At 39.2% G+C, this 26,713-nt stretch overlaps 1 protein-coding gene across 1 annotated transcript in view; it reads right to left on the bottom strand.

Annotated features, from left to right (window-relative positions):
- PTDSS1 (phosphatidylserine synthase 1) overlaps nt 1-18,586 on the bottom strand; it is a 32,187-nt gene extending 13,601 nt beyond the window's left edge. The window contains exons 1-8 of the mRNA XM_042462645.1: nt 18,471-18,586; nt 15,552-15,596; nt 14,325-14,449; nt 12,358-12,516; nt 7,438-7,589; nt 4,965-5,106; nt 4,405-4,517; nt 2,836-2,901 (exon numbers count right to left, since the gene is read on the bottom strand). Of these exons, the coding sequence (XP_042318579.1) occupies nt 2,836-2,901; nt 4,405-4,517; nt 4,965-5,106; nt 7,438-7,589; nt 12,358-12,516; nt 14,325-14,449; nt 15,552-15,561 (767 nt within the window). The 5' untranslated portion in view covers nt 15,562-15,596; nt 18,471-18,586. The remainder of the gene's footprint in view (nt 1-2,835; nt 2,902-4,404; nt 4,518-4,964; nt 5,107-7,437; nt 7,590-12,357; nt 12,517-14,324; nt 14,450-15,551; nt 15,597-18,470) is intronic.
- Nucleotides 18,587-26,713: the final 8,127 nt, after the last annotated feature.

The following is a 26,713-nucleotide window of genomic DNA, read 5'->3' as shown; positions in this document are numbered from 1 at the left end:
TCCAAGGCCAGGAAGGTAGCAGTTAAGATGGAGGGAGGGCCCTTCATCTGACTCTGGGGCTAGGCCTGGTATATCTTTGCCTGTCTCTCCTTCTCTCTTTTCAAGGCAAGGTTGGTAGTAGTCAAGATGGAGGGAGGGCCTTTCATCTACTGCTGGGCCTGGGCCTGGTGGAGCTGTGCCTGCCTCTCCTTATCTCCCTCCAATGCTATTTCTCTTACATTCAAAATGTAATCCCATCCAGTAAAGCTTGAATCCCTATTCCTTGATTTACCTTTCGAAAATGACCATGTTAAGAGCTGTCATCCAAAAAAATTCTATTAATTAGAGGGAAAGTTCTATTAATTAGAGGGAGAGAAGTATCATTGGGCTTTTTGACATCAAAATGTTTTGGGTTAGCCCTGAATTATCTATCCCCATTCCATCTAATTTTAATACCAATTATATTATTCAAACATCTATGAGACAGAAAAGCAGACCTACTGCTTTGACACAGTCTTTTTCGTTTTGAGCTTAGCTAGAATTGGAACAGGTGCTAGCTGTTGTAATGCCATTAAGACATTGTGAAGATGGATCTGACATGCACCAAGCAAATGTTCTTAACTGTGGCCAAGTCAACTGATTCAATTAGTCTCTTTAAAACTTTCCAAAGGAACAAAGCAGTTTAAAAGTCCCTCAGCACCTATTAGCTAAGCATGACCTTCTCCACAAGGGCAGACTGTGCTGATTTGAACAATGCTATTTTTGTAACTTCATGATCTGAATGTCTTCGTGTAAAGGGTGTTGGTGTTTTATTTGTTTCCTTACCACTGTTATATTTGGGAACAGCAGAGAGAGAAAGAGACAGACAAAGATAGACAGAGAAAACAATACAGGCCAGCAAAGTTTCTTTTTGAGCCACAGTATCCAGTATCTGGCAGTTGTAGTTCAAATGGGGAAAAGACATACAGTCAGAAAGAAAAAAACCTAAGTTTTCCAATTTCTGGAAAACAATAAGGTCAAGAGAATGACAGAAAGCAAGAAACAGCCTGGCAGTCACCCAGCTCAGCCCAAGCTGGATTCTTCACACACCAAAACCTCACCCTGTCTTATGAAAAACAAATCTCACTCCAGAGTGCCAGGAATAAAACCAAGCAAATTTCAGCATAGTAGCAGAGAATCAAAGGAAAGAGGCACCTTAACTTAACCATATATAGCCATAGAATGGTGGTTCTCAAACTTTGATCTGCCCACTGTTTTGGATTCAGCTTTCAGAAATCCTGACCACTGTGACCAAGCTAGCTGAGGCTTCTTGGAATTGAAGTCAAAAATACTTGCAGAGCCAAAGTTTGAGAAGCCTGCTCTAGAAGGCAGCCAACCACTTATTCTAGAATAGTATTCAGTGGAGGATTAACAACTTTATGAATGTTCAGACGAAGAACTTTTAACAGAAATCTGGATTCTGTTCAAGAAATAAGGGGGGCAATTCATACATCAGTGTAGTGATGTAAGAGCCAGAAGGAAAAGAATAGGCTTAGATCCTAAAAACTGTGAATAGAAGGAAACTGGCATGGGGAGGGCTTTCCAGCAGTTACAAAAGAAAACAGAGCTGTAGAAGGAGGGGGAAATCAAACAGAAAGGAAGGAAGGAAGGAAGGAAGGAAGGAAGGAAGGAAGACACACAAACAGACAGACAGACAGACAGACCAATTAACTGTTTGGAGGAACGTGACCATCCCAATTTTACCATGTTTCTTTAGCTACCACCTGCATTTTCTTCCTTTTGTTTATTGGGTTGTGAGATTTTATTCTTAATTTGTACAAGGAAATCTGCACAAGTTTTAGCAATATGTGCACTTTTCTACACAGTCTCATTAATGTATGCACTTTTATATTTTCTTTTTTTCAGAAGCAAAGTTTGAACAGTACACATATATTTTATATGTAACAATTGGGGGGGGGTCTTCCTGATGATGGGAAAGTGCAAGATTTGTGTCTTGCACTTGGATAAATTCATTGAAATTGAATAAATTAATTAAAATTAATACAAATTTATTTCCATCCCCAATTAAAAGTCATCAAAGATGTAACTGTTTCTACACCTTTCCTTCTAAGCTCCTCAATTGCAAGAACCCACAGACCAAAAAGATGTTGTTGGAAAGAAACTGAAGAAGAGACTCCCTTTTGTTGCTAGCAAACATAAGGTAAACTTGCTATTCCATTTTGTCTTGGGGAAAGTAAATGGTTAAAAGTTATTCATATTGGGTAGAAATGGTATGCAAAATGGGGGAGGAACAACATAGAAAGGAGCCAGATTTGATGGAAGACAAGTTGCCAAAACACCTTGTTTCTTGTTGGGGAAATCCCCTTTTATAGAACTGACTGTCATGCATTGGTTTTTCAAACATCTGTACTGATTTTTCTTGGTTTAACTGATTATTTTCAGTGTTATCTCATATAAAACCTCTGAAAATTGTGACAAAAATATTATTCAAGCATATGCTAGAACAAAGTCTTTAAATGAATGTATCTATATTACAAAAATGGTCACAGATGGTACTCTTTGATGTACTGTTAAAAATACATCAACATTTGTTATTCATCAGCAATGGTGTGAATATATATGATGAATGAACCTTCCATTAATCCATTAAGTATGTTTAGCAGTGGCCAGTATATTTGTTTAGGCTTCCTATTTATTCTACCTTGAGTTACATAGAAGGTAGAAAGGAAATAATAAATGTAGTAACTTTTTGTAAAAAAAAGAAGAAAAAAAAAGCTTATTCCTAGGGAGCTCTGAATCAGGAGTCTGGAGAAGCAACGTTTTTTTTAGTCAATTTCAAGCACATAAAAAACTTACCCAAATACCCAACATTGAGTTCCTACCCGTTTGCACTGCGTGTCTGTCAGGTACGCATAGTATTGTCTGGAACAATAACAACGACAACAACAAAAAGGAAAGGAAAAATCTTCAGTGGAGCAGATAATTACATATTTAAATTACAACTAACAAAACTATGGTTCTTTTGGTCTCTGTTCTATTTTATGTGAAAGAGGTGTGATTAATCAATTTAAACACTGTAAAGGCTTCTAACAAAGTAAGACAGGCAATCACAAAACCAATAAAAGCAGGAAAAAAATACTGCCTGAAGGATTAGCAAACAGCTCTATTTGCAATATTTAACTGTCAAATGACTATAATATTATTAAACCAGTGACTGAAATTTGTTAAATTATATAGTAGACATGACTGACAGAGAATAAGGAAGTGGGAAGGAAATTCAGGTAACATATCGGTATAATAATCTTGGTTTGTGAAAATGCAGAAAATACAGTGTAAATACAGGCTTTATCTTAGATCAGGATAGAAAATGTGGTCTCCCTTTTTGAAACCTCAACTATCTCTATTTAAAAAAAGAAGATGACTTTTTTAACAGTTACGCAAACTTCACCATCTAGAGAGGAAGCAATTTTACTACTTTTTGGGTTCCTCAGATTAAGGCCCAGCAGAGGCCATTTTATAATCAGAAAATGAATTGAAAGTGACTTCCTGTTTACTTTCTGGCTCAGAAATGGTCTCCCCCTTGACCTAAACCTGGGGAGCCCCAAAATATGGCAAAAGTGTGCCTGCATATGATGCAGAGAATATTTTGTTCCCAGCTTTAAATTATTCAGTTTCTTGTTATACCCAAACTAGGGGAAAGGGGGCAGGCTCTAAAGGAGGGGTGGGCAAATTCTGCACATCCAGGAGCCAGTGTTAGCCCCCTTCTGCTTCATGCAGGCCACAATTATATCAATTAAAGCAGGCAGGAGCTCACTGTTTTAATGGGCCTTTTCTGTTCTAATGCCAGAATTTGGCAGAAAACCCTGAAAATCTATTAAGAATACACACTCTCTGCTTCCTTTAATGGTTTTTAGTACTTTACTGCCATATTTCAGTAATGCAGTTGAGGTGGGGCATATCCTAAGAAGGTGAAAAAAGCCTTTTGCTACCAAATGTGGGCTGCATGCTGCCCACCTCAAATTAAACTATCTTCCCTACCCCCCCCCCCAAAAGCCAAGATGAAACTCCCAGTTAAAATAAGGCCTCTCCTAGACCTAAAATGGTCCACTCCATTTTCACATGGAGAAAATGTCTACTGTGCAACAGAGAGCATTTCAGGCTATTTGAGGACTATTTTTTAAAAATTTTTGACTGAGGATGCAGCCCCCCCCCCAAGGTCTCCTGTGAGGTCAAATAAGCCTCTGTAGCCTCATCCCTGGTTTACCATAATACCTGAACCAAGCCTATATCATCACAACCAAAAGGACTATACAGAGGCTTTTTTTTGAATAACAGTCAAAGCCAGAAATGTATTAAGGAGCCTAAACACTTCTAGATAGAAGCAGATTTACAGTGAAGAAAATTAAACTATGAAACAAGAGTTACCTGACAGTGGGTGCTGTGATGATTCCAATGAAAAGAATCCTACCCCAGCTTAGGGGATGACTTGCATGGAAAACAAAGATATGTTTCAAGAAAAATGTATTCAGTTCAGTCAACTAAAAAAGAAGGAGAAAGAAGAAAACAATCAGCTATAAGACTTTTTAAAAACTTTTTAACTTAAATATAAATTCTGAAGTGTATTTTCCCCAAATTTTAAATACAATTAACTTTAGGTCTGTTGAATGCTGTTACAGTAGTTTGTACAGTATTTATTTCATTTCTGCTATTTTGATGCCAGTCCTTTAAATTATTTGTAAATTTTTATAATGTTGTTTTTCCTTTAAGATACTTTGGGAACCAAGTGTGAGATAGGGTACAAATCCCTATGAATGAATAAATCAACAAAACAAGCACCTACCCTAATTTATTATTTCTCCTCAATTACCTGTATATTAACATAACAGGTATAATGTTACCTGGTCAAATGTGATAAAGAGATCAGCAGAGATCTCTGGGCTTTATGTCACACGGTTGGTTTGGTGGCTTTCTGTTGTTGTTTTTACCTGCCAGATAATCATGAAAAGATATACTCCAGCCACTCTTTGAAATGAAGATTTGGGATCAAACCAGCGAACATAGGTCCAGCTTGCTGGAGTGAACTGTAATACAGCTCTCTTGATTTTACCTGTGGTTGTATGAATGTCCCTGAAAACAGGCAAGGATAACAGAAAAACAAAACAAAAATGCAAGTCAGTATGCACTGTCACAGAACAAGTCATGATACAACACAAACCTACCATATAACAATTGGACATGTGTGGCTGTGAACATGTTGCAGTGCAAGTTACATTCAGAAACAGTTTAGTAAGTATTCTGACAAAGCAAGCAACTGTTTTTGTATTTTAGATGTAATAAATCTAAGGCCTGTTACAGACAGCCAAAATAAAGCTGCTTCGAGTCACAGTAGAGATATGGTGTTTCAATGATGCATGTGTCCTAAGAGTCCAGAAGTCGCACCAAAGCCACACTCCAGCCCTAAGGACTAGAGCGTGGCTTTGGTGTGGCTTCTGGACTCTTAGGACGCATGCATCATTGAAACACCATATCTCTACTGTGACTCGAAGCAGCTTTATTTTGGCTGTCTGTAACAGGCCAATATGGAGCAAATAAATTCTTTTGCATAAACTAGTTGTGGAGATAGACACATAGCTTGTTTTAGAAGAGAATTGCAGTCCTGGAGGCATTATTGCTCTGTTTTTGTGAGAAACACTTTTTGTGCATATCATTTTTGTTTGTGCTATGGAAGACTGCATGGGACACCAGAACAGCATGTAGGGCTGGGCTATAATTCATACTCTGGATTGAAGGACCAAGACTCAGAACAGAGTTTCTCTCTCCAGAATGGCAATACAGGGGGAAGCAAAAACTATTCAAGAAAAGAAATGTTCTTGCAAAACTCAAAATAAAATAAAATAAAATAAAATACTGTAAAATAAAAAAATAAAAAGAAAGGAAAAAGAAAAAGAAAAGCTAAATGGGAAACCTTTACATACAGTTCTCACTTTTTCTACTTGTATCCCGCATCAGACCTTATATAGTAAGCCCCCTCCATAAATGGCTTCCTGTTTACGCGGAAGCCGCGTCGCCATTAAGTGATTGGTGTGTGGCCACTGTGAGCGCACCACCACAAGCACAAGCCTCATTCAATTGAATGGAGCTCGAACTTACGCGGGATTTGTCTTATGTGGGGTGGGTGGGTCCAGAACGGATCCCCCATGTAATGCAAGGCTCCACTGTATTTAAAAAGAAACAACAGGGAACAGTTTACTACATCACTATAGTCCTCACACTCCATTCTTGAAATATTAATTACATAATGATTCAAACAGAATAAACAGAATAGCAATAACAATAGCAGCTTCATTTATATATCGCTTCATAGCACCCAAGCAGTCTCTAAGCAGTTTACAATTATAAGCTAATTGCCCCCAACAAGCTGGGTATTCGTTTTAGCGACCTCGGAAGGATGCAAGCCGGAGTCAAGCCTGGGCCCCTGGCTGGTATTGAACTCACAACCTTATGGTTTGTGAGTGAGTGGCTGCAGTACAAGCATTTAACCACTGCACCACCATGGCTTCTAGTCTTTTTTTTGGGGGGGGGATCATATAAAAATAATATGAGAAAGTCAAAGGGAAGGTAGTATGCTTCTGAGCATCATTTCAGAGAGTTATTTACAGAATGGAAACATGTATCTGAGGACATGGTTAACAACATAATCATATATATGTTTACTCAGAAGTAAGCCCTTCTGTATTCAAGGAAGCTCACAGATAAGCATGTATAGGATTACAACAAAAGAGGTAAATCAGAGGTTGTTGAGGGAAATTAAAAATGAAGGAACGAGCTCATGAATCACCAGTCTCTGTCTGCAGACAAACAACATTGTAAACCATTAAGAATGCTGTAGTCCAGTGGTTCTCAACCTGTGGTTCGTGACCCCTTTGGGGGTCGAATGACCCTTTCACAGGAGTCACCTAAATCCATCGGAAAACAGTAGCAAAATTACAGTTATGAAATAGCAACGAAAATAATTTTATGGTTGGGGGTCACCACAACACAAGGAACTGTATTAAAGGGTCATGACATTAGGACGGTCGAGAACCACTGCTGTAGTCTATCAACACCACAAGGGAAGGGAAGGGAAGCTTTAAAAAAAGTTACAACATGCAGACCAAATTAGAAATCACTTAAGACAATGAGTCTGTAGGGTCATATTCTCTGTGATTCCAAGACAGTATGAATAAATGCAACATGTTTAAGATTCAGAATAACTTCTAGTGAACAAATGCATATTTAGTATTTAGCATTATTTCTGCAAACTTAAAAATATTAGTATAAACAAGTGTAAGTGTTTCACTAGGCTTTAAAAGGACAACTTCTGTAATTTACAAACTTTCAAATGGCATATAACATTTTAGAGTTGTCATACTACAATGTCATTTATACAATGCTTATTGGATTGTATTTGACACCTACTTGAAGCTTGCCCAGTGATAGGTCCTCATCTCCAACCAACGGCAAACTATCATGCCCAACCAGATGCCACCCCCGTTACATAGCAGGATGTCCAAAATGACTTGATCCCACCAGCATTCAGCAAAATTAGGCAGTAGATGCATGAAGAACAGCTAAAGAATACAGCAAAAAGATTTGGGATGAGAAATTCATATAAACAAAGGAGTTTTTTAACTTAAGAATGTGATTTACTGTATACACTCGTCTATAAGTCTAAAAATTTATGCCCAAAAATTGACCCCCAAATCCCAGGTCGATTTATTTACAGGTCATTATGGAAATGTGATAGCAGCTCTTTCAGATTTCCCCATGCGGTGCAGAGAGGAGTTTAGCAAGAAAGAGTCAAGCAGAAAGAGTCCTGGGTGACTGATTGATATTGCTGTTTGTTTAAGAGTCCCCCTCCCGTCGGTGCATCTGACTAAAACGAAAGCTGAAATTAAGAAAAGCCTCAATGAGAGTCTCTCTTGCCATACCCACACATACACACACTGAAAGAGCTGCCAAGTTTTACCCTCGACCTATCCACGGGTCATGGCAAAATCTATAATTTTGGCCTCAAAACCTGACCTTGACTTATACATGAGGTCGACTTATAGTTGAGTATAAATGTTACACAAGAACAGATGCTGAAAGTAGAGAAAATATTTTTCATATCACAGATTAAATACTATTCATGCATGATTTTTCAAGTTTATTTCTTATAAGAAAGCATTATCATGTTTGCTTTCTGAAGTCACAATTGCATGTTCTCAAACAAATAGCAACATTATTATTCAGTGTTATATGGGTAATGATTGTCTGGTGAAGTGCCTGTACCTTGCATTAACCAGAATAATCTTGCTAAAATAATTTCAAATGGTTTAAAATTGTACTTTTAACACTTACTAAATTATCATGCTACATTTGCAGACGGACAGATTAGGTGTTTTTGAAAAAATTGTTTTGTCTTAATGCCACAAATCTGAAGAACAACAAGGCAATATATACTCATTGTTTATGGTCTAAAACTTTTAGTCCAATTAGAGGAGAATCAATGAATTAACAGACATTACATTACAACTGATTTACCAACTTTTCACTGATTGAAGCTAGCTGAGACTAACACTAGAATTTAGATTGGTACTTTTCATTAAATTCTGCTCTTTTAATAATCTTGATAATCAAGGTGTTTTTAGATAACATCTTTATATAACTGGACTTGCTCCAACAACATTAATATAAGCTATTGAAGGCCTCGTTCCCACTACGTTTAGCTCGGAATCCTGATGCAGGTTTTATGGCCCTAGTTCCCACTGGAATTCGATTCTGATCCTCATTTCATTGATTCCCTTGGGAAAAACCTGCGGCAAACACCAAAAGCCCGGGGTATTTTGCTAGCCATTTTTCAGAGGTTTTTTTGCAAAGAATCGATCCCGACCCAGGTCCAATAAGTGGGAACGCCAGATCGGGATCGATTCTTTCAGAGGGGAGGGGAAATGGCAGAGCGATGTGTGTGTCCCGTCCCTCCCCAGAGACGTCACACACACCCCCAGTGCTGCCTTTTTGGGCCTTTTTTAAAAACAAAACAAAATAAAACTAATCACAAAATTCATAGATTGTAAAGCAACTAATTGCAGAGACAAGTAGCTAAGCCATTCTACCGATTTTGCGATTAGTTTTTTGTTTTTAAAAACAGTCTCCCCCAACTTCCTCCTCCTGGCGCCAGGCCGTAACCCCCCGATCATCATCTTCCTCCGCCTGTCTCCTGCCTCCTTCTTCATCCTCCTCCTTCTCTTCCCAGCTCCCTTCCCCAGTGTCCGCGCACCCGCCGCCTGGCCTTGCCTCCATCCTCCTCCTCCTGTTGCTGCTGGTTCAGGTCTGGAGAGGACGCTTGGGGGTCCCCTCGCCCCCGTCATGCTTAGATTGAGCGATCCAAGCATGGCAAGGGTCCGGAGAGGACCCCTGGGGGTATTCCTCACCCCCTGCCATGCTTAGATTGAGCCATCCAAGCATGGCAAGGGTCTGGAGATGTCATCCACCCAGTGCTTCATTTTTGGTTTCTTTTTTTAAAAAAATACATAAAATTAACTGCAAAATCGCTGAATCGGTAAAGCAACTACTTGCAAGCAGTTGCTTTGCCAATCTATTGTTTTTGCAATTTAAATATATATATATATATATATATATATATATATATATATATTAAAAAAACAAACCAAAAAGGCAGCCCTGAGGGGATGACATCTGTGTGACATCATATGATTGACACATGAGCAGTGCAAATGGGAACGACAATCGTGTAAAAAAAAACCCTCTTGCACTGGGGTAAGGAAAAGATCTCTTTATAGTGGGAACTAGAGACCTTTTACCGAAGTGGAGCGAAGTGGAGCAAAGGACCTTTTAGAACCGATTTAAACTCCAAGTGGGAATGAGCCTGAAGATAAATAACACATAAGGAATTCAAATGGTTATAAAGGATGTTTCTACTGTGCCTCTCATCTTTTCTTTGTCATTCAAAGGCTGAAAAAAGCCATCTTAACCTCTTCTGATGAAGAAGTATTCAAAAGGAAGCATCTAGTATTCATTTACCAATCAAGATGTAATTTCCAAGCTAAAGGGATCACCTAGTTTCATTCACTGAGAAGAGACACAGTATCCAGATGAACATCTTGAAATGTGAGCTTGATAATACTCAACAACATTCATTCACTTTTAGCAAATGTTTGTATATAAATCGAAGCATTCTTTGATACTTAAGATAATTTTGCACTTCCACAAAAGTTATTTGCTGGCACATAGTTTTTCTCTTTATATATTAGGACAAAACAAAACAAAAACATGAGCAATTAACCCAACCACTTCAGTGCATGATGCAACAACTACATCTTCACCTCTGTAAACATAGTGAAAATATGCAGCATAATGAGTGTTTCAGGATACCACTGGGCAGGACACTAATAATGCTGTAATAACCATGTGGTAGGGATATTATACAGAAAAGTAGGAGATACAGAAATGGTTTAAACAGTTACTTTACTCACGTTTGTTTGACAATTGGTTGATTTAACCAGTAGAAAAATAACTGAATAACTATTTTTCAATCTGAACTGTATGTATGATTTCAAGCCATCTGCTCAGATTTCATTCTGTCTTGTTAAAACCTTTAGCCTGATCTAATATGAACTGCACATTATTTTAATCCTTGTTCAGCCCTGGAGGATCAGTCTTATGTAATCTAATGCTTTTTGACCTAAGGACATACAGCTGCGGCTTCTGAAGATAAATTTAAAGATTAACCAGCTTTGGTGTTAATGGTCAGTAATGGAGGTCATTATTAAAACAGCTTAACTCTAAGAAAGGGCAGAATCATTTTGATAGCCTCATTTTTATGATGGGAGCAATGTCATGTTGATAGTTGAGAGGTATGACAAGATGCTTATCTTATATCCAAAGTTGGTAAGAAACAGTGGCCTAGTGAGAAAATCATTCGGTTATATCCCAAAAGGTTTGGGGCTTGAAATTCAGTTGGTAGATGATTTACACAGATGACCTAAGCAGTAAATGTAGAAAATATGACAAATACAAAATTCTACATATGCTCTGCTATTATCCTCATGTAAGCAGGGCAATCTTTTGCAGTATATGGACAGCTTCTGTATTTTGGGAGGCCACTCTATTCTATAGACAGGGTCTGGAAATTGGTTTTACTATATAAGCAGATACCCTTCCCAAAAGAGCATTCAGGCTCCAAAATAAAGCTATCTCCCTACAGGCTTCACAGTTACAGCACATTCCGGCTTAGATGGACATGCATTCCTTTTTTCCCCTGTATGAAACTAAAGTTACATTTTTAAAACTACAGCAGCAGCCCTTTTAGATGGAATGGCACATGGACTGCCAGATGCTCACCCTTTGTGTAGACAGTAGACAGAAGTAAATAGAAAATTCCATATACATACTCATTGGAGCTTAAATATAGCTATAGAGGGAAATATTTAAATATAGTTCTGGCCACATTTGTTCATGTCTTTTTTCCACAGAAAATTCAACATTTTAATGCCACTCCAAATACTGGCCTGGGGTAGACTAACAGATTTTAAAGCCTCGAACTAAAGAAATAATTTTATGAACACTTCAATGAAAGTAAGTCCCACTAAAGTCAATGGAACTTATTTCTGGGGAGACCTGCAAAGGACTGCACTTTAAACTGTGTACTAAAACAGTGCTTTTTACTAGGTCTACTAGTAAAGAAGGGACACAATATCATATGCCACATCAGCGAGAAGTGCATTTGCTGATTTTAATCTGAGGAATTAACCAAACAGTTATACTAACGTTTACAATCATCCATCATATATCCAATTAACTAAGTATGAACACTTTCCTGAATAAGTATTCTGAATTTATGGAAAGATTTACTTATGAACTGCCAAATACTGTAATTAATTTGAATGATACTGGAGAATGAAATGTTCTATGTGTTCCATGCTATGTTGTTTTATACATTTTATACATTTTGTTGTTTTTATACATTCTCCCCTTTTAATAAAAAAAATCTTTTTAAAAAGATATGTGCACTGAACAGGCAAATAAATCTGACTTTGGCATCCTAACCACTTACATGAAAGAGAAAAATGTTTAATCAAATAGTCAGCATTTGTTTCAAATTTGAGTAAACAATTAACCTGAGTTATGCCTGTGATGTTGTGTAATGCCTGGTAAAGCCACAACACTGAGTGAAGCAGACATATATTACCCCAAGGACAGACATTTTCTCCCTGAAACAATGGCATTTGTAAGGTCTGCTTTTAGTTTCATCTGGGAAGCAGTGCACCAGAAAAATCAAGCAGTATCAGCTGCACTGTGCATTAACATCTTGTCACTCTAAAATACATAACTTACCTCAGTTAACTCCCAAGTGATGCTAATAGTCCAGCACAATCCATAACTGCGGATCAACAAAGCTTTCATTGCCCAACCCCAGAAATGTCCAAAAGCAAATATGTCAAAATGGCTGAGGATTCGTTCCCATGTGATAACGTGACAATTCACAGCATATTCCTATTGATGATGAGGGCAGGGGAGGGAGAGGGAAAGAAGAGGGAAAAGAAAGAAAAAACAGCTAAAGACTATTTTGGAAAAGTTTTAGTAAGAAATACAATTGTAACCTACTACATGTATCAGAGAGTGTACTTCTCCCATCATATAGCCCACTATCGTTTAGATATTTATCATTTGGATACATATCGATATTTAGGTGCATGCTTTGACAATTCTAAATAACAGAGAGAGACATCCATAATTTTCAAGGAGTGCTGAGGCACGGAACAGACTGCCCAAAAAGGGCGGCCTGCCGGCGCCTGGATTTCCGACGAAGGGAAGCCTCAGCCACCAAACCATGTGGCTTCCAATCAGCGGAAAAAGAACAGGCAAAAAGCGGGTTCTTTTGCGTCCCACTTGCAATGCCCAAGTGCACAAATGGCACACTGATTATGTCAAAAGAGCGATGAGACATGTGGGCACTATGTGTCTGTCACGTCATAATGGCGGCGCCCGTGTAGACAGGACGCCACCATTTTGACGCTGCTAGTACGTACTAGGGTTAGGGAGCGTCTGCATGGTGCGTGCTCCCTAACCCTAGTAACGCTGACGCCATGCCACATTTTGCCCGCTTGTACCGGGCCAATGTTATTTTTTTAACCCAGTCGTATTCTGCACATTCTTGCTGTGTTGTTATTTCTATTTTTTAAAATCTTGAGTAATAATTATTTCAAAGATTATACTCGAAGATCAACAAAATCTAAATCAAGGTAACCTAGATCCCACACAATAACTCCAATTACACTAGTATTTAGTCCTTCCTATAACATTTACTCAAGGACCTACTTAGAAGACTTAGAACAATTCTTGAAACACTGTCATGGATCTGAACTAGATTTGTTTGCCTTCAGTGGTGATATTGCAACCTTACTGTTACCCAGAACAAGGCTTATTTTTCAGAACAAAAAATGGCACTGAATTTGCAGTAAATCAGGGCTGCAAAGAAGTTCACAGTGGAGCATTGCCACCATTGGTGAATGGAAGTTGGCAGGGTGTGATTTTTTGTTTTACAGCTGCTGCCCCAAACACATTCAAAATTTGGAGTCCCAGTAGTCATGCATCCTAGAGGATATTGTGAGTTGTGCTCCAAAAGAGTAGCTTTCCAAGTTATGCCCTGCCCCTCACATTGTCAAAATCCACTCCACTATCCACTGAAAGGAGGAAAGTGCTTGTAAAATGCTCTCTTGCTCTGCTCAGCCTGACTATGGACCTGGGGGGGGTTTACTCTTCTTGTTACAGAAGGTGATCCAGCCCTTTGATAATTCAGATTATCCTTTCAGTGTCTTTTGGCATGGAAAATATTTCACATCCAGAGTGATTGTACTTTCCACTATATCCGTTTTTTGAGGCAGATTTATAAGAATTGCTTTGATTTTTCCAGAAATGACACCAGCATTCTCAGTTACTTCCTATCGCTTTCCAAAAGTTACTCCATTCTGTTTCTAATGCAGAATTACAGTAGCACTAGGGGAGATGTACAGTGGTACCTCGGGTTACGAAATTAATTCGTTCCGCGGCTAATTTCGTAACCCGAAAAACCTTCGTAACCTGAATTGCCATAGGCGCTAATGGAAAAAAATAGCTCTCTGCTGCCCTCCGGTGGCGAAATAGCGCCGAGGTTTTTTCGTAACCCGAAAAAACCTTCGTAAGCCGAAACAATAAATCCCTATGGGATTTTTTCGTATCCCGAAAAATTCGTAAGCTGGGTAATTCGTATCCCGGGGTACCACTGTACATAAGCAATAGCTACAAACCGCACCAATACACACCATGATGTCTGCTTCTCTTGTAGCATACCGTAGATTAGGATCCAGCCAATACATCACTGATTTTACCTGCTCAAAGTTAAGGAATAGCAGGAATACCAGAAAGAGAAAATACAGGACACTCAGCCCTGCAAGAAAACAAATTCAGATGAAACATGTGACCAATGATGCTTTCAATGGGTTGGACTGTAAGGAAAAAAACAAAATCATACACAAGTAATGATTATATATATTAACAGCAGTTTGCATTGATAATCTAACAGACAGCCGGAATAGACCAGCTCTAAAAGCCAGCTTCCTGGTGGCTTGAAGGCATGGCGTTTAGACGCCACATGCCCCCAAGACGTTTTGAAGCTACCTGGCTGCTCAGACATGGGCTGCTTCATGATGCTCCAGCGGTCTGGCATTTAAATGCTGGCAGAGCATTATGAAGCTGCCATGGGGCCACAGCGGGGCTGGCAAAGCTGGCTTTTTGCCGGCCGCAAAAGGAGCGGATCTTATCTTCTCATTTTTTGACCAGGTTGAAGGCATATTGGGGCCATAGCATGTGTCTTCTGTCTTTGGAAGAGGTGGCTTCAAGCAGCCCCTTCCGCCTGTCTGTTTCACCTCCTAATAATGTAATTTTATATAATGAACAAAATTTGGAGTGATTACTGAAGCAAGCCAAAGAAGAAAGTCAAAGGCAGGTTTACATTTGAACTTCAAGGAAGCAAAAATAATGACTACAGATTTTGTTTTTTGTTTTTTTTAGTATTAATTATATTATATGTTCCTTGTTATGACTTTTAGAAATTGTTTGTTTTAGTTACATGTTTACATAGCGTTATGATCATGCAGTATTTTACTTTAGGAACCATTAGCAGAAGAGAAAGATTTAAATAAATTATTAGCCAGTATTCTAGAAGTGGCTGCAAAATTCAATCCCAGACTATTTTCTGTATTCAATTCTTCTTGAGAGAAAAATAGGAGGGATTTTATAGCTTGCTTCCTCAGTTAAATATTATATCTTGTCTTCCTTTAAACTTGTAACAACCTCTGAAATACCCATTTTTACTATATGGAGAATCACCTTGTTGCCTAATTCTAAAACATTATATTTCTTTTCTTTCTTTCTTATTTACTTTTACAACATTTGATGTAGAAAGCATATAGTGAGCTAATGTATATTCAAAAGAAAAAAATACATGGTGCTCTATAATAATATGAGAACATCTTTTTTTTAAAACTTACCAAAAACCATGCGCCATATTGCAGGATGTGGACGAATGAAAGGGCCTATGGAAAGAAATGCTTATTAAGGCAAAATGTGCTGATGGTAAGCAAGACACTGGAAACTAGTCCTCCCTTGCCATACGCGGGGGATCTGTCTGAAACCACCCACCCTGGCGTAAGGCAAATTTCGTATATGCTGGACTCCCATTTAATTGAATGGCAGTGCCCTCTTTTGCATCATGCCTTTGTTTATCCTATGAGGTATTAGGGATCTATGGAAATCAGCCATTTTATTGAGATAACTAGAAGCTGCTATGAGCTAGAGAGAGGGGATGTGCTAGAAACATGTCAAAGCAAATAAGTCATCTAGGATTCCCCAGAAGAATCTGAAGACAAGGCCTTTTGATGTGTCTGTGCCACATGCGTTTTTAATGCTGAATTCTGGAACATGTAGGAAGTTAAGTCCTACTGAAAATGAGACTTTAATTTACAGGTTGTCCTGTAAAAGATAACTCTTTTGTCTGAAGTATTCTCCCCCCCCCCCTTTTCCCCGCCTCAGTTGTGGAAACCTTAGTGCTAGGTCACCTTGAAAAGGCTTACTTTTCTGCTATGTATTTTCCAATTATGATATACAGATGACAAAGGAACAGTGTTATTAGCACTATTAGATAAAAGGTAGGAGAGCTGGACAGGTCATTTAAAACTCCCAGTAAAACAGACATTAGATCCTGGACAAGGTATTAAGTACCATGCATACCGCCTGAACTTATGTGGAAAATCATTCCTCTCAGCTACACATTTGAAACCAATACCTTTTAGAAACACCACTAAGATCATTTACAAATCCAGATTATATGGCTCAAAGCAGCTTAATTCAAGGTATCTGAAGCTTTTCTAACCCACAACACCCAGGTCGACTGAAGGCACACATCCACTTAGCTTCATGGTCTTTCCATTAGTGTTATTTATGTTTACATTTATCAGGTTCTGGCTTTGTAATGTATAGTTCAGTGTGCTCCCTGTAAAAGGCATGCACAGTGCAATCCCATGTATTGGGGGGAGGGGGTGAAAAGTACTGCTGAATCAGGAGTTTGGATGATAAAAGTGAATATTTCTTTGAAGACCAGCAGTTCCACACAGGGGATAGATTTTGGCTGTTGCTAACTGCCCATCATGTAACTTTACTACCAGGACATGAATCAAGGAAGCAATGACAATCTGAAAAAGGGAACCAAGATAATTTAAGGAGTGTTGGAACTACCTTTAACAGCAGTCAGATCCCTTTGTGCAAGTGTTGCTCAGTATTCAGTCATTCACCAAAAATGCCCATGGTTGAATTCAGCTACAGATTTGGTAGGCTAATATAGAATAGTCTACTCCAACTGCAGCTCTATTACAGACACAGAGGCCTGTTACAGACTGCCAAAATAAAGCTGCTTCGGGACTCTTTGGAGGTATGCTGTTTAAATGATGCATGCACCCTAAGAATCCGGAAGCTGCACCAAAGCTGCACTCCAGTGCTTAGGACTGGATCGTGGCTTTGGCGCGACCTCCGGACTCTTAGGACCCATGCATCATTTAAATAGCACACCTCCAAAGAGACCCGAAGCAGCTTTATTTTGGCAGTCTGTAACAGGCCAGAGTTACTTTTGCTAAGAAAGTACTAGCAACAGTGTTCTGTAGAAGATCATTAACACCACCAACCCCCTGTGTAACAAATACAATTAGATCATTTCAATGTTTCCAGCAAGAACATCATATGTGAGAAGGAAAATGAATAGAGCACTTCAGTTAATATTTACTTTATGCTGCTTTCATTTTATATATGATCCTTTTACCTTGGCCCAAACCATGCTCTCTTCATCTAGTCTAACAACTGGATGGCAGCCATAGTAGCCGAACCTTCTGATAACAAAGCTCTTAAATAAAAATGTGGTTTTTATAGAATAAATAGTGCAGTTAAGTGGCTTAATAAATGACTGTCTAGTAGACAGATAAAATCTCAAGATACACATCAGGCTAAAATTCTGATCCCAATTACGTGGGAGTAATTTCTATAAACATAAAGAAGATTTACTTCTCACTAAACAAGTATGGAATCAAGCAGTATCTTAAGACTATCAGGAACTGGATCTGAGCCTCTTAGTACAATTAGGGAGTTGGTACAGCAGTTAAAATGCCAGCTACGATGCCCAGCAGGTCTGGAAAGAAATCTTTATATTTATAATGTACCAGACAGACAGATATACAGATAAATATTATAGAGCGAGAAGAGAGTCAGTATGGTGTAGTGGTTTCAGCACTGGACTATGACTCTTGGAGATCAGAGTTCAATTACCCACTTGGCCATGGGAACCCACTGAGTGACCTTGAGCGAGTCACACACTCTCAGTCCCAGAAAACCCAGTGATAGATTTGCCATAAGGTCACCATAAATTGGAAATGACTTGAAGGCATACAACAACAATATATATATACAGAGGACAATAGGGAAGGCTTTATGTCCTTCACAAAGTAATAAATGCTGCCCTATTCATTCCAAAAGAGAATCTTTCAGAACCAGTCAAAAAGAATCTATAAAGAGGACCAGTCTAGCATTCCTTTTCAGCTCCATGTTGAGTTTCAGTATGAAGTGGTATATAAATGAAGCTGTTTGTTTTTGTTTGTTTGTTTAAGCTACTGCCTTGTTCTGAACTTGGCATGGCACCAAAAGCTCCTCCACTCAACCCTTATCTAGGTAAAGGTTGAAGAAATGAGAGTGGAAAATTAACCCTATTCTGAGCTCAAAACAGATTACTACAACAGAATATTCCCAAAGCAGCTTGTCTTACTTTCACCCTGACACTTTAGACATGTTAAAAAAGTTCTGCACAGGCAACTGCTGAGAATATTGTAGATACACATGAAAGGCACTGAAGCAAATACAGAGTTGCTTACCATTTGGAAAAGCTAGAACACTGATGATCAGAAAGAAGAAAATCACAGATAGGATGCCTTTCCAGATATTATCTTCTGGGGTTGTATCATCTCTAAAGAGAAAGCAATTAAAACAGCAAAGGAGATTAAAACATTACAGTCATTATCTCTGCTATGACAAACTCATTTAAAATAATTTATTTTACCTGACAAACTTCTAGTTTGTCAACAATGCTAACCATGCAATCAATGCACATATCCCCAATATTCTAGTTCCTTTAGAATTCACTGTAATATTAGAATACTCCAAGCACAAGAGGTATCACTGGCTGGAATAGAGTCAGCTATCTAATCTAGAATACAAAACCCTCACTTTTGTCATGAGTCCTATATATCAGCAGCTAACTAATAATTGTTTCTTGTAATAAGGTCTCTTGTATACCCCTCATCTCATTCCAGACAAAAGAAAATTGCAGCAAAGTGCTTGCTGAATGGGGACATGGAGGACTTAAGGCTGGAAATAAAAGATTTGAGTTTTTTCACTAAGTTTGTTTTAGATAACAGCATGTTTTTTTCCCTTTGCCACAGTTTGCAAGAGTTAAGACTGGTGTATTCTATATCTCTGAATGCCACTTGCATTCTTACCACACCTTTTGTTTGCATTAAGTTGTGAGGCTGTTTGTTCTTCTCATGTAGAAATTTCTACAGATTTTCTGTGCCTGTTTCCTACTTTTATACACACTTTGTACATGGTGTGTATTTTATATACCGTATATACTTGTGTACAAGCCAACATCATGTAGAAATCAGGGGAAGGTTTTAGGGCCAAAATCATGGATTGTGATATGACCCATGGATAAGTCTTGAGTAAAACCTAGGGGCATGTAACAAAGGATATAAAGGAGAAAACACCACTTCCTTCCCTCTCTCCTTCAAGCTGTTTCTTCTCTCATGGAACTAAAAGGGAGTTTAGAAGGTGCTTTTGAGCAGTGATTACCTGATGAGGCAAACAAAACAGCAGAAAACGGATTCATACTTTGCAATTCTGTCTTTAACTAAAAGTCATGTGCTTTCTGGTTGCTCCTCAACTCTCTAACCAACAGGGATTCTGCTGTGGGCTGTATGCAGAATAAATGGTATATGACGTGGTGGCCTATTGGCAGATCTGCATTTGTTTTCAATAGTGGACAGCTAGGTAATGGAGGGGGGTGGCATTAAGTTGCATGTTCACAGACAACTTGTGCTCCTAGACACCTGCCAAGTTTAATTACAAAACAGCAAAGTATTTTCTCACAATTTCACAGGTACAGAAAAGAACATCCATCTTTTATTCAAGGTGCAAGGCTTCAAAAAACAATTGGGAATGCAAAGAACTGCAGGATAGTATTGCAGACAAGACATACAGGAACTCCTACAAACTGAATACCTCTCCACAACATCTGCGTGTGCACAGTGGAGTTCTGTAAGGTTGGTAGTCCTTTATATCAATGCTACTCAAAGTGGTGGTCCCTGGACCACCTGCAAGCCACTGGCTCTGGTCTGTAGAATTTCCAGGAAAGAAAGAAATATTTTTATAGGCCAAACACACCACAGAAATAATCCAGTTTGAGACTGTTTTAACTGCCCTGGATCAGTGCTCGGGAATCCTGAGAACTGATGTCCTGTGAGACATTAAGCCTTCTGTGTCAGAGAGCTCTGGTGCTACAATAAACTATAATTCCCAGGATTCCCTAGCGCTGAGCCAGGGCAGTTAAAGCGGTCTCAAACAGGATTATTTCTGACGTGTGTTTGGGACCTTTGCCAGTAGGCAGAAATAGGGTGCCAGTCTCAGGAACTTTCAGGAAGGAACTCTGCCAATCCTCCATATCAGACCGCATATTTTATTTTTATTTATTTCTAGGATTTATATCCTGCCTTTCTCCCACAAGGGATTTACTGCCTTACATAGTATTTTATTTAAAGCTATAAGGATCAGTGTCTTTAGCCCCTGAGATATTAGGAAAAAGAACTGCCAGTCCCCCACAACAGATAGCATGAGAAGCACTGTTTTACATAAAATATTGTAAACTGAACAGCTCTCTGTTATTTAATCATGGCAAAATGCTGTAAAATAATCCCTGAATACGTTAGGTGAGCACCTAGCAGAGTAAAAGCAAATGATCAAATGACCACTATTCCTGTACTATATATATATATATATATATATGCATACAACATTGTTTATATATATCAGGTCAGAGTATGTTTTTGTAGGATAAGAAAAATTATCCAGCAATTAACAACTAATTAACCAATTAATCAATCTAGTTTTAAGTAATGCATTCCAGACTTCATAGATGTGACCATATTTCACAGAACATGACCTGTCAACTGGGACAAAGAAATTTGACATCTGAGATAGATCCTGGCTGCTTGGAAACAGTTCAGGTCAGTTATATTCCTTCTAGAAATCCTAAATGAATTGAGGGGAGCTTACTCTATGGAAAGCCTCACTGAGATGAATGCTGACAGCTTCTTGTAAACAGATCCTTAAAAATAGCACTCGTTAAGAAATTGAACATTCACTAAGATCCTTGAACCATTCTTCCTTTGGAATTCCCCTCTCTTTTAACCTTTTAAACTACTTTTAAACTCAGTGGAGTCAAGAAAGAAATTTAGAAAGGGTTATAGAAATAAAAAGGACAGCCAAGTAATAGTATCAATGTGCACACATCACTAGATAGCTACTGCTGATCGTGATGTCTCAGACAGAAGGGAGAGAATTGTGCTGGAAAAACCAAAAACGAACAATAATGCTGCACAAAAGGCACGTTTGTAAAGGAAGGAGCAGAAATGACACACATACATCACATGCATGCATGACTCTTTTACTACATGGAGTGTAGTAGAAAACAGTGGTTGAATCACAACTTTTCGTTGTAGGTCAGAAAACTGTACCAAGCACACAGAATCAATATTCAGATGCAAAACACATATCCATGTAGGAACAATAACTCTGCAAGCAAAGCCATTGAACTGTTTCACATCTACAGCTCTAGACACAAAACACACTGGATAGTTTGCATGAGGATCTCAGATTCCCAGGAGAAACGTTCCAGAACACCTGCCAGTAAGCAGCACCAGGTGCTTTTAAATAAACAAAACTCTTCTGTAAGAGTATTTTCATAAACCCCAGAGAGAAGTAACTGTTAGCAAGCAGGCTTTGACAAGAACGAAGTGGGCAAGAAAAATTCAGAAGGATTTTTCTTCACTAAGCTTTCTGCTTTTGTGTATTCAGAGAGATACATGAAGGCAATGTACATGGAAGTACCAAGTTCAAATGCCCTCTGAAGGGCTGGTCTAAAGTGTTTTTCCATATCTGTGTTTATTTTTCCTCCTCTAATTCACTTCTAACTTTCTCTCCCCAACTGTCATTTCTGCTCTCTCAGGCTTCTCCTTATTCATTTATTGAAGTTTCTTATCATTTCTTAACATTCCCAGAACTATTCCTCTGTCTACATTTTGGCTATCTACAGCTGCATCTGCACTGCAGGAGTAATCCAGTTTGACACCCCTTTAACTGTCATGGTTCAGTACCAGGAAATTCTGGGAATTTTAGTTTGCTGTGACCCCATAGCTCTCTGACAGAGACAAATAAATGTCTCTAAAAATACAATTTTTTTGAGAATTTCCTAGCACTGAGCCATGGCAGTTGAAGTGGCCTCAAACTGGATTATTTCTGCAGTGTGTTTTGGACGTATGAACAGGCAGGCCCAGCTTCACCAGGGCTAGCCTGAAGAAAGAGAGCCCTCCCTCCATGAGAACTGTCATCCTTCAGCCTGCGAGGGAGTGAAGAGGCAGGCCCAGCTCTATCAGGGCTATCCTGAAGAAGAAGAAGAGCCCTTGGTCCAGGCCTCAGAGGGAGGGAATAACCACTAGACCTCATCCCCTTTCCCACTACCATTCCCTTCTCCTTTTGTGTCCCGTCTTTTAGATTGTAAGCCTGAGGGCTGGGAACCATCTAATTAAAAATAATAATTGTAAGGCGCTCTGATAGCCTTTAGGGCTGAAGGGCGGGGTATAAATACCCGTAAATAAATAAATATGTTTCATGCACAAAATTATTTAAATTATCATGTATAACATTACCTTCAGGTTATGTGTATAAGGTGTATACAAAATAAATGAACTTCATGTTTAGACTTGGGTTGCATAGTGATGTAAACAATATTCATCAAAATTTGATAAATAGAAGAAATATCTGTTATTCGAAGATTTCGAAAGCTTTTTAAAGAGAAGAAATTATGAGCACTTCTTGATCAATGAGTAAGAATTTTGGATTTTAATTCCATGACCAGGATTTGAGTATTTTGCATGAGCAAAGCTACCATTTATATTGTTTTTTTCTAGCAGAGGAAACCTCTGCCAAACTTCCTTTTGACATGCTAAATGAGTTTGAAATGCCAGGTAATTAGTGTAAATGTTCGCCTCCCTTGTCTTTTATTGAGAAATCTGAAAAATACTGCTCTGACAGGGAGAGAAAAAAGAGCTTGTGAAAGTGGGAATAATAATAATAATAATAATAATTATTATTATTTTAAAATTGCATGTAGTTCTCGATGGGAAAGAAGGAAAAAAATTGGTTTGTCACAACGCTAGGGTTGCATTTCCAAGATATCTCATTATATACCACAGGCTCTTGATGTCCATTGAGGTTTTGTTCTAGGGCTAATACCCCCCATGGATACCAAAAATCTGTAGATGCTCAAGTCCCATCAAATACAATGGCATAGTAAAATAGAGTCCCTGATATGAAATGGCAAAATCAACGTTTGCTTTTTTGAAATAGTATTTTCAAGCCATGAATGCCTGAATCCGGGGATAAAGAATATGTTATTTGTATGCGCAAATATTCTATTTACACCTCAGCAAATATGCAAAGGATTGTGCTGTTAGAGGGGTTCTTTTCTGGTTCACTATTACAGTCGGCTCTTGGAACTTGTGGGGATCCATTCAGGACCCCCCTCCCTGTGAGTTCCAAAATGTGCAAATATTCAAGCCCCATAGGCTAGAATGGTGTGTGTGCATGCGGGGTGCACACTCCATTCATGTCAATGGCGGTTGCCTTTCATGCGGATTTCCAAGTCCGTGGATCTCAAGTCCATGGACTTGGAGGGGCGGGTGTACACCCTAGTCCCATCTTTCTTCCATGCAGAAACTCAAGGTGTTAAGCACAGGGCTGTGAAAAGGTTGTCCAAAGCCAAGTAAAGATCCAAATCTTTTTAGTTTCTGCAAGGATCTGACACTGTGTACCTTCAGAACCTGCTTTGCATCTCACACTGTACCAGCCAGAAGCACCACCCTCCTCTTCTTCCTCCATTGCTGCTATGCTTCTGGCCTTTTTTAAAGCCTGGGTGGAAAAATGGTGGTGTTCTTTGGCATCGTTTTACTTTGCTTTTGCTTTTATATCTCTTGTTACATGCCCTTAAGTTTTATCCTCAACTTATCCATGGATCATGTCAAAATCCATATTTTGGCTACAAAACTTGCCCTTTTACTTATACAGTACATGAGGTTGACTTATAGTCAAGTATATACAATACTTTAGTGAAGCAGTAATGCTCTTTGGCAGGGAAGGCTAAAGACCTTGTAAAACCACATATTCCAGGATTCTATAGGAAGATGCTACAGCAATTAAAAATGGTGTCTATGCTACAGAAATAATGCAGCATGACACCACGTTAACTTCCCTGGCTCCATCCTAGAGAATCCTGGAATCTGTAGTTTGGTGAAACACCAGTATCATTTGGCTGGAAAGACTAAACACCTTGTAAAAAGTACAAGAAAACCAGTGTAGTGATTTGATTGCTGGACTAGGTCTCTGGAGACCAGGGTTCGGCCATGGAAACCCACTTAGGGGGACCTTGGGCAAGTCACACTCTCGCAGCCTCAGAGGATGACAATGGTAAGCCCTCTCTGAAGAAACTTGCCAAGTAAACCCCATGATAGGTTTGCCTTATGGTTGCTGTAAGTCGGAAATGACTTGAAGGCACACAACAATAACAAAAAGTACAAATCCTAGGATTCCATAGGAAGGTGGTACAGCACTTAAAGTAATGTCAAACTGCACTGGTACAGTAGAAATAATGCAGTTTGACACCACTTTAATCACCTTGACTCCATCCTAGAGAATTCTGGGATCTATAGTTTAGTGAGGAACCAGCACTCTTTGGTAGGGAAGGCTAAAGACCTTATAAAACCACACATCCCAGGATTCCATAGGAAGGCACTACAGCACTCAAAGCAATGTCTCACCACAATGATACATTAGAAATATTGCAGTTTGACGCCACTTTAACAGCCCTCGCTCCATCCTAAAGAATCCTGGGGTCTGTAGTTTGATGAGGCATCAGTATCATGGTGCAGTGGCTTGAGTGCTGGATTATGACTGGAGGACCAGGGTTCGAATCCTGGCAGGTCACACTCTCTCAGAGGATGGTCATGGTAAAAAACAAAGCAAAACACCATCTGAAGAACCCATGACAGTTATTATTATTATTACTATTATTATTATTATTATTTATTTATTAACCTTTATTTATATAGCACTGTAAATTTACACAGCGCTGTACATACAATCTTTTAACTGTCCTCCTTAACTGTCATCTTTTGGCCGGTGAGGGAGAGAATAGGCTGGCCCAGCTCCATCAGGGCTAGCCTGAAGAAGAAGAGCCCTCCCTCCGGTCCATCTGCCTTGGTCTAGGCCTCAGAGGGAGAGAAGAATGCTGGACCTGATCCCCCCTCCATTCCCTTCTTCTTTTGTGTCATGTTTTTTTAGATTGTAAGCCTGAGGGCAGGGAACCGTCTATTATCCCCTCTGTTGTAAGCCACCCGGATTCCCAGTGATTGGGCAGCATATAAATAAATCCTATTATTATTATTATTATTATTATTATTATTTAGATGGTTCCCTGACCTCAGGCTTACAATCTAAAAAAATACATGACCCAAAAGGACAAGGGACTGATGGTGGGGAAGGGGATCAGGTCCAGCAGTTCTTCTCTACCTCTAAGGCCTGGACCAAGGGAGATGGACTGGAGGTAGGGCTTGGCTTCTTAATGGATGGTTAAAAGGAGGCATCCTGGGGCAGAGAGGGGCTCACCCCTGGGAACGCTTCTCTAAACAATATAGTCTTTAACTCAGTTTTGAAACTGGGTAGAGAAGTGATGAGGTGCGCCAATTACATAATTGTTGAGGAGGCTTTGACTGGGAGTTCCGGCATGGCAGAATGGGTTTGACGGATCAGGGCCCTTCTTGGTGTCTCTCCAACTCTATGATTCCATGACTGTAGCACTCTAGCCACTGTGATTTTATAGTTTTTAAATTATAAGGTATAAAGTCTTATAATGCAAGCCATGCACTGATGGACTATTGCACTATTTTTTATGATTGTTTTATACTCTGCCTTTCTCCCAAAATAGGATTCTCTTAAAGGGTTGTTTAATATAAAAAGAAAGGAACGTATAATGGCTTGGAATTAAAATTATGGTAGAAAGATAGATAGAAGATAGAAGATAGATAGATTGATAGATAGATAGATAGGTCTTGGAATTAAAAGGGGTGGTGTGTGTGTTGTCTCAAAATTAAAATCCCTCCTTGGAAGTGGAATGAATGTGTGGATGCAGCCTGGGTTCGTAGCCAGCTCAGATGTTGGAACAGTGTCCAAAGCATGAGCAGAGTGCCTCTGAGCATGAACAAGTGGCTGCCGCTCATTGCTTGAGCAGCTGCACTTTGCTTTATCGAGCTGAATTTATCTGATGTAACACCTTCAGAGGAAGGACTCAGTTGCATCTGCACTGAAAAAATAATCCAGTTGATGCCACTTAATTGCCCTTGGCTCCATTTGTGAAATGCTGGGATTTGTAGTTTTGTTGTGGCACCTAACAGATGACTCAACTACAGTTCCCAAGATTCCATTGCACGAAGCCATAACGGAAGTTAAAGGTGGCCATCAAGGTGTGCGGGTAAACGCGCCGACCCTGTTTTTTGTGTCTTGGGGGACTCTTAGCCTCTCAAAATGGTGGCCCTAGTCTTGACCCCCCTTCCCAAAATCCTGGCTACGTCCTTGTAGGATAGAGAGAAGTTCGTCCCCCGGGCTCTCACTGTTCAGACAAGATAGAAGACATTCTTTCCCTGTGGACTTACCATTCAGACAAGCTATACAGGGGACAAAACAGTCCTTCAGGTAGCCTGGACTTGAACTATATAGAAATTTTACAGGTAGT

Source organism: Sceloporus undulatus, chromosome 4 (assembly GCF_019175285.1).
Source record: "Sceloporus undulatus isolate JIND9_A2432 ecotype Alabama chromosome 4, SceUnd_v1.1, whole genome shotgun sequence".
Lineage (NCBI taxonomy): Eukaryota > Metazoa > Chordata > Lepidosauria > Squamata > Phrynosomatidae > Sceloporus > Sceloporus undulatus.
The sequence above is the reverse complement of the archived record's forward strand: the minus strand, read 5'-3'. Positions and strand labels throughout refer to the sequence as shown.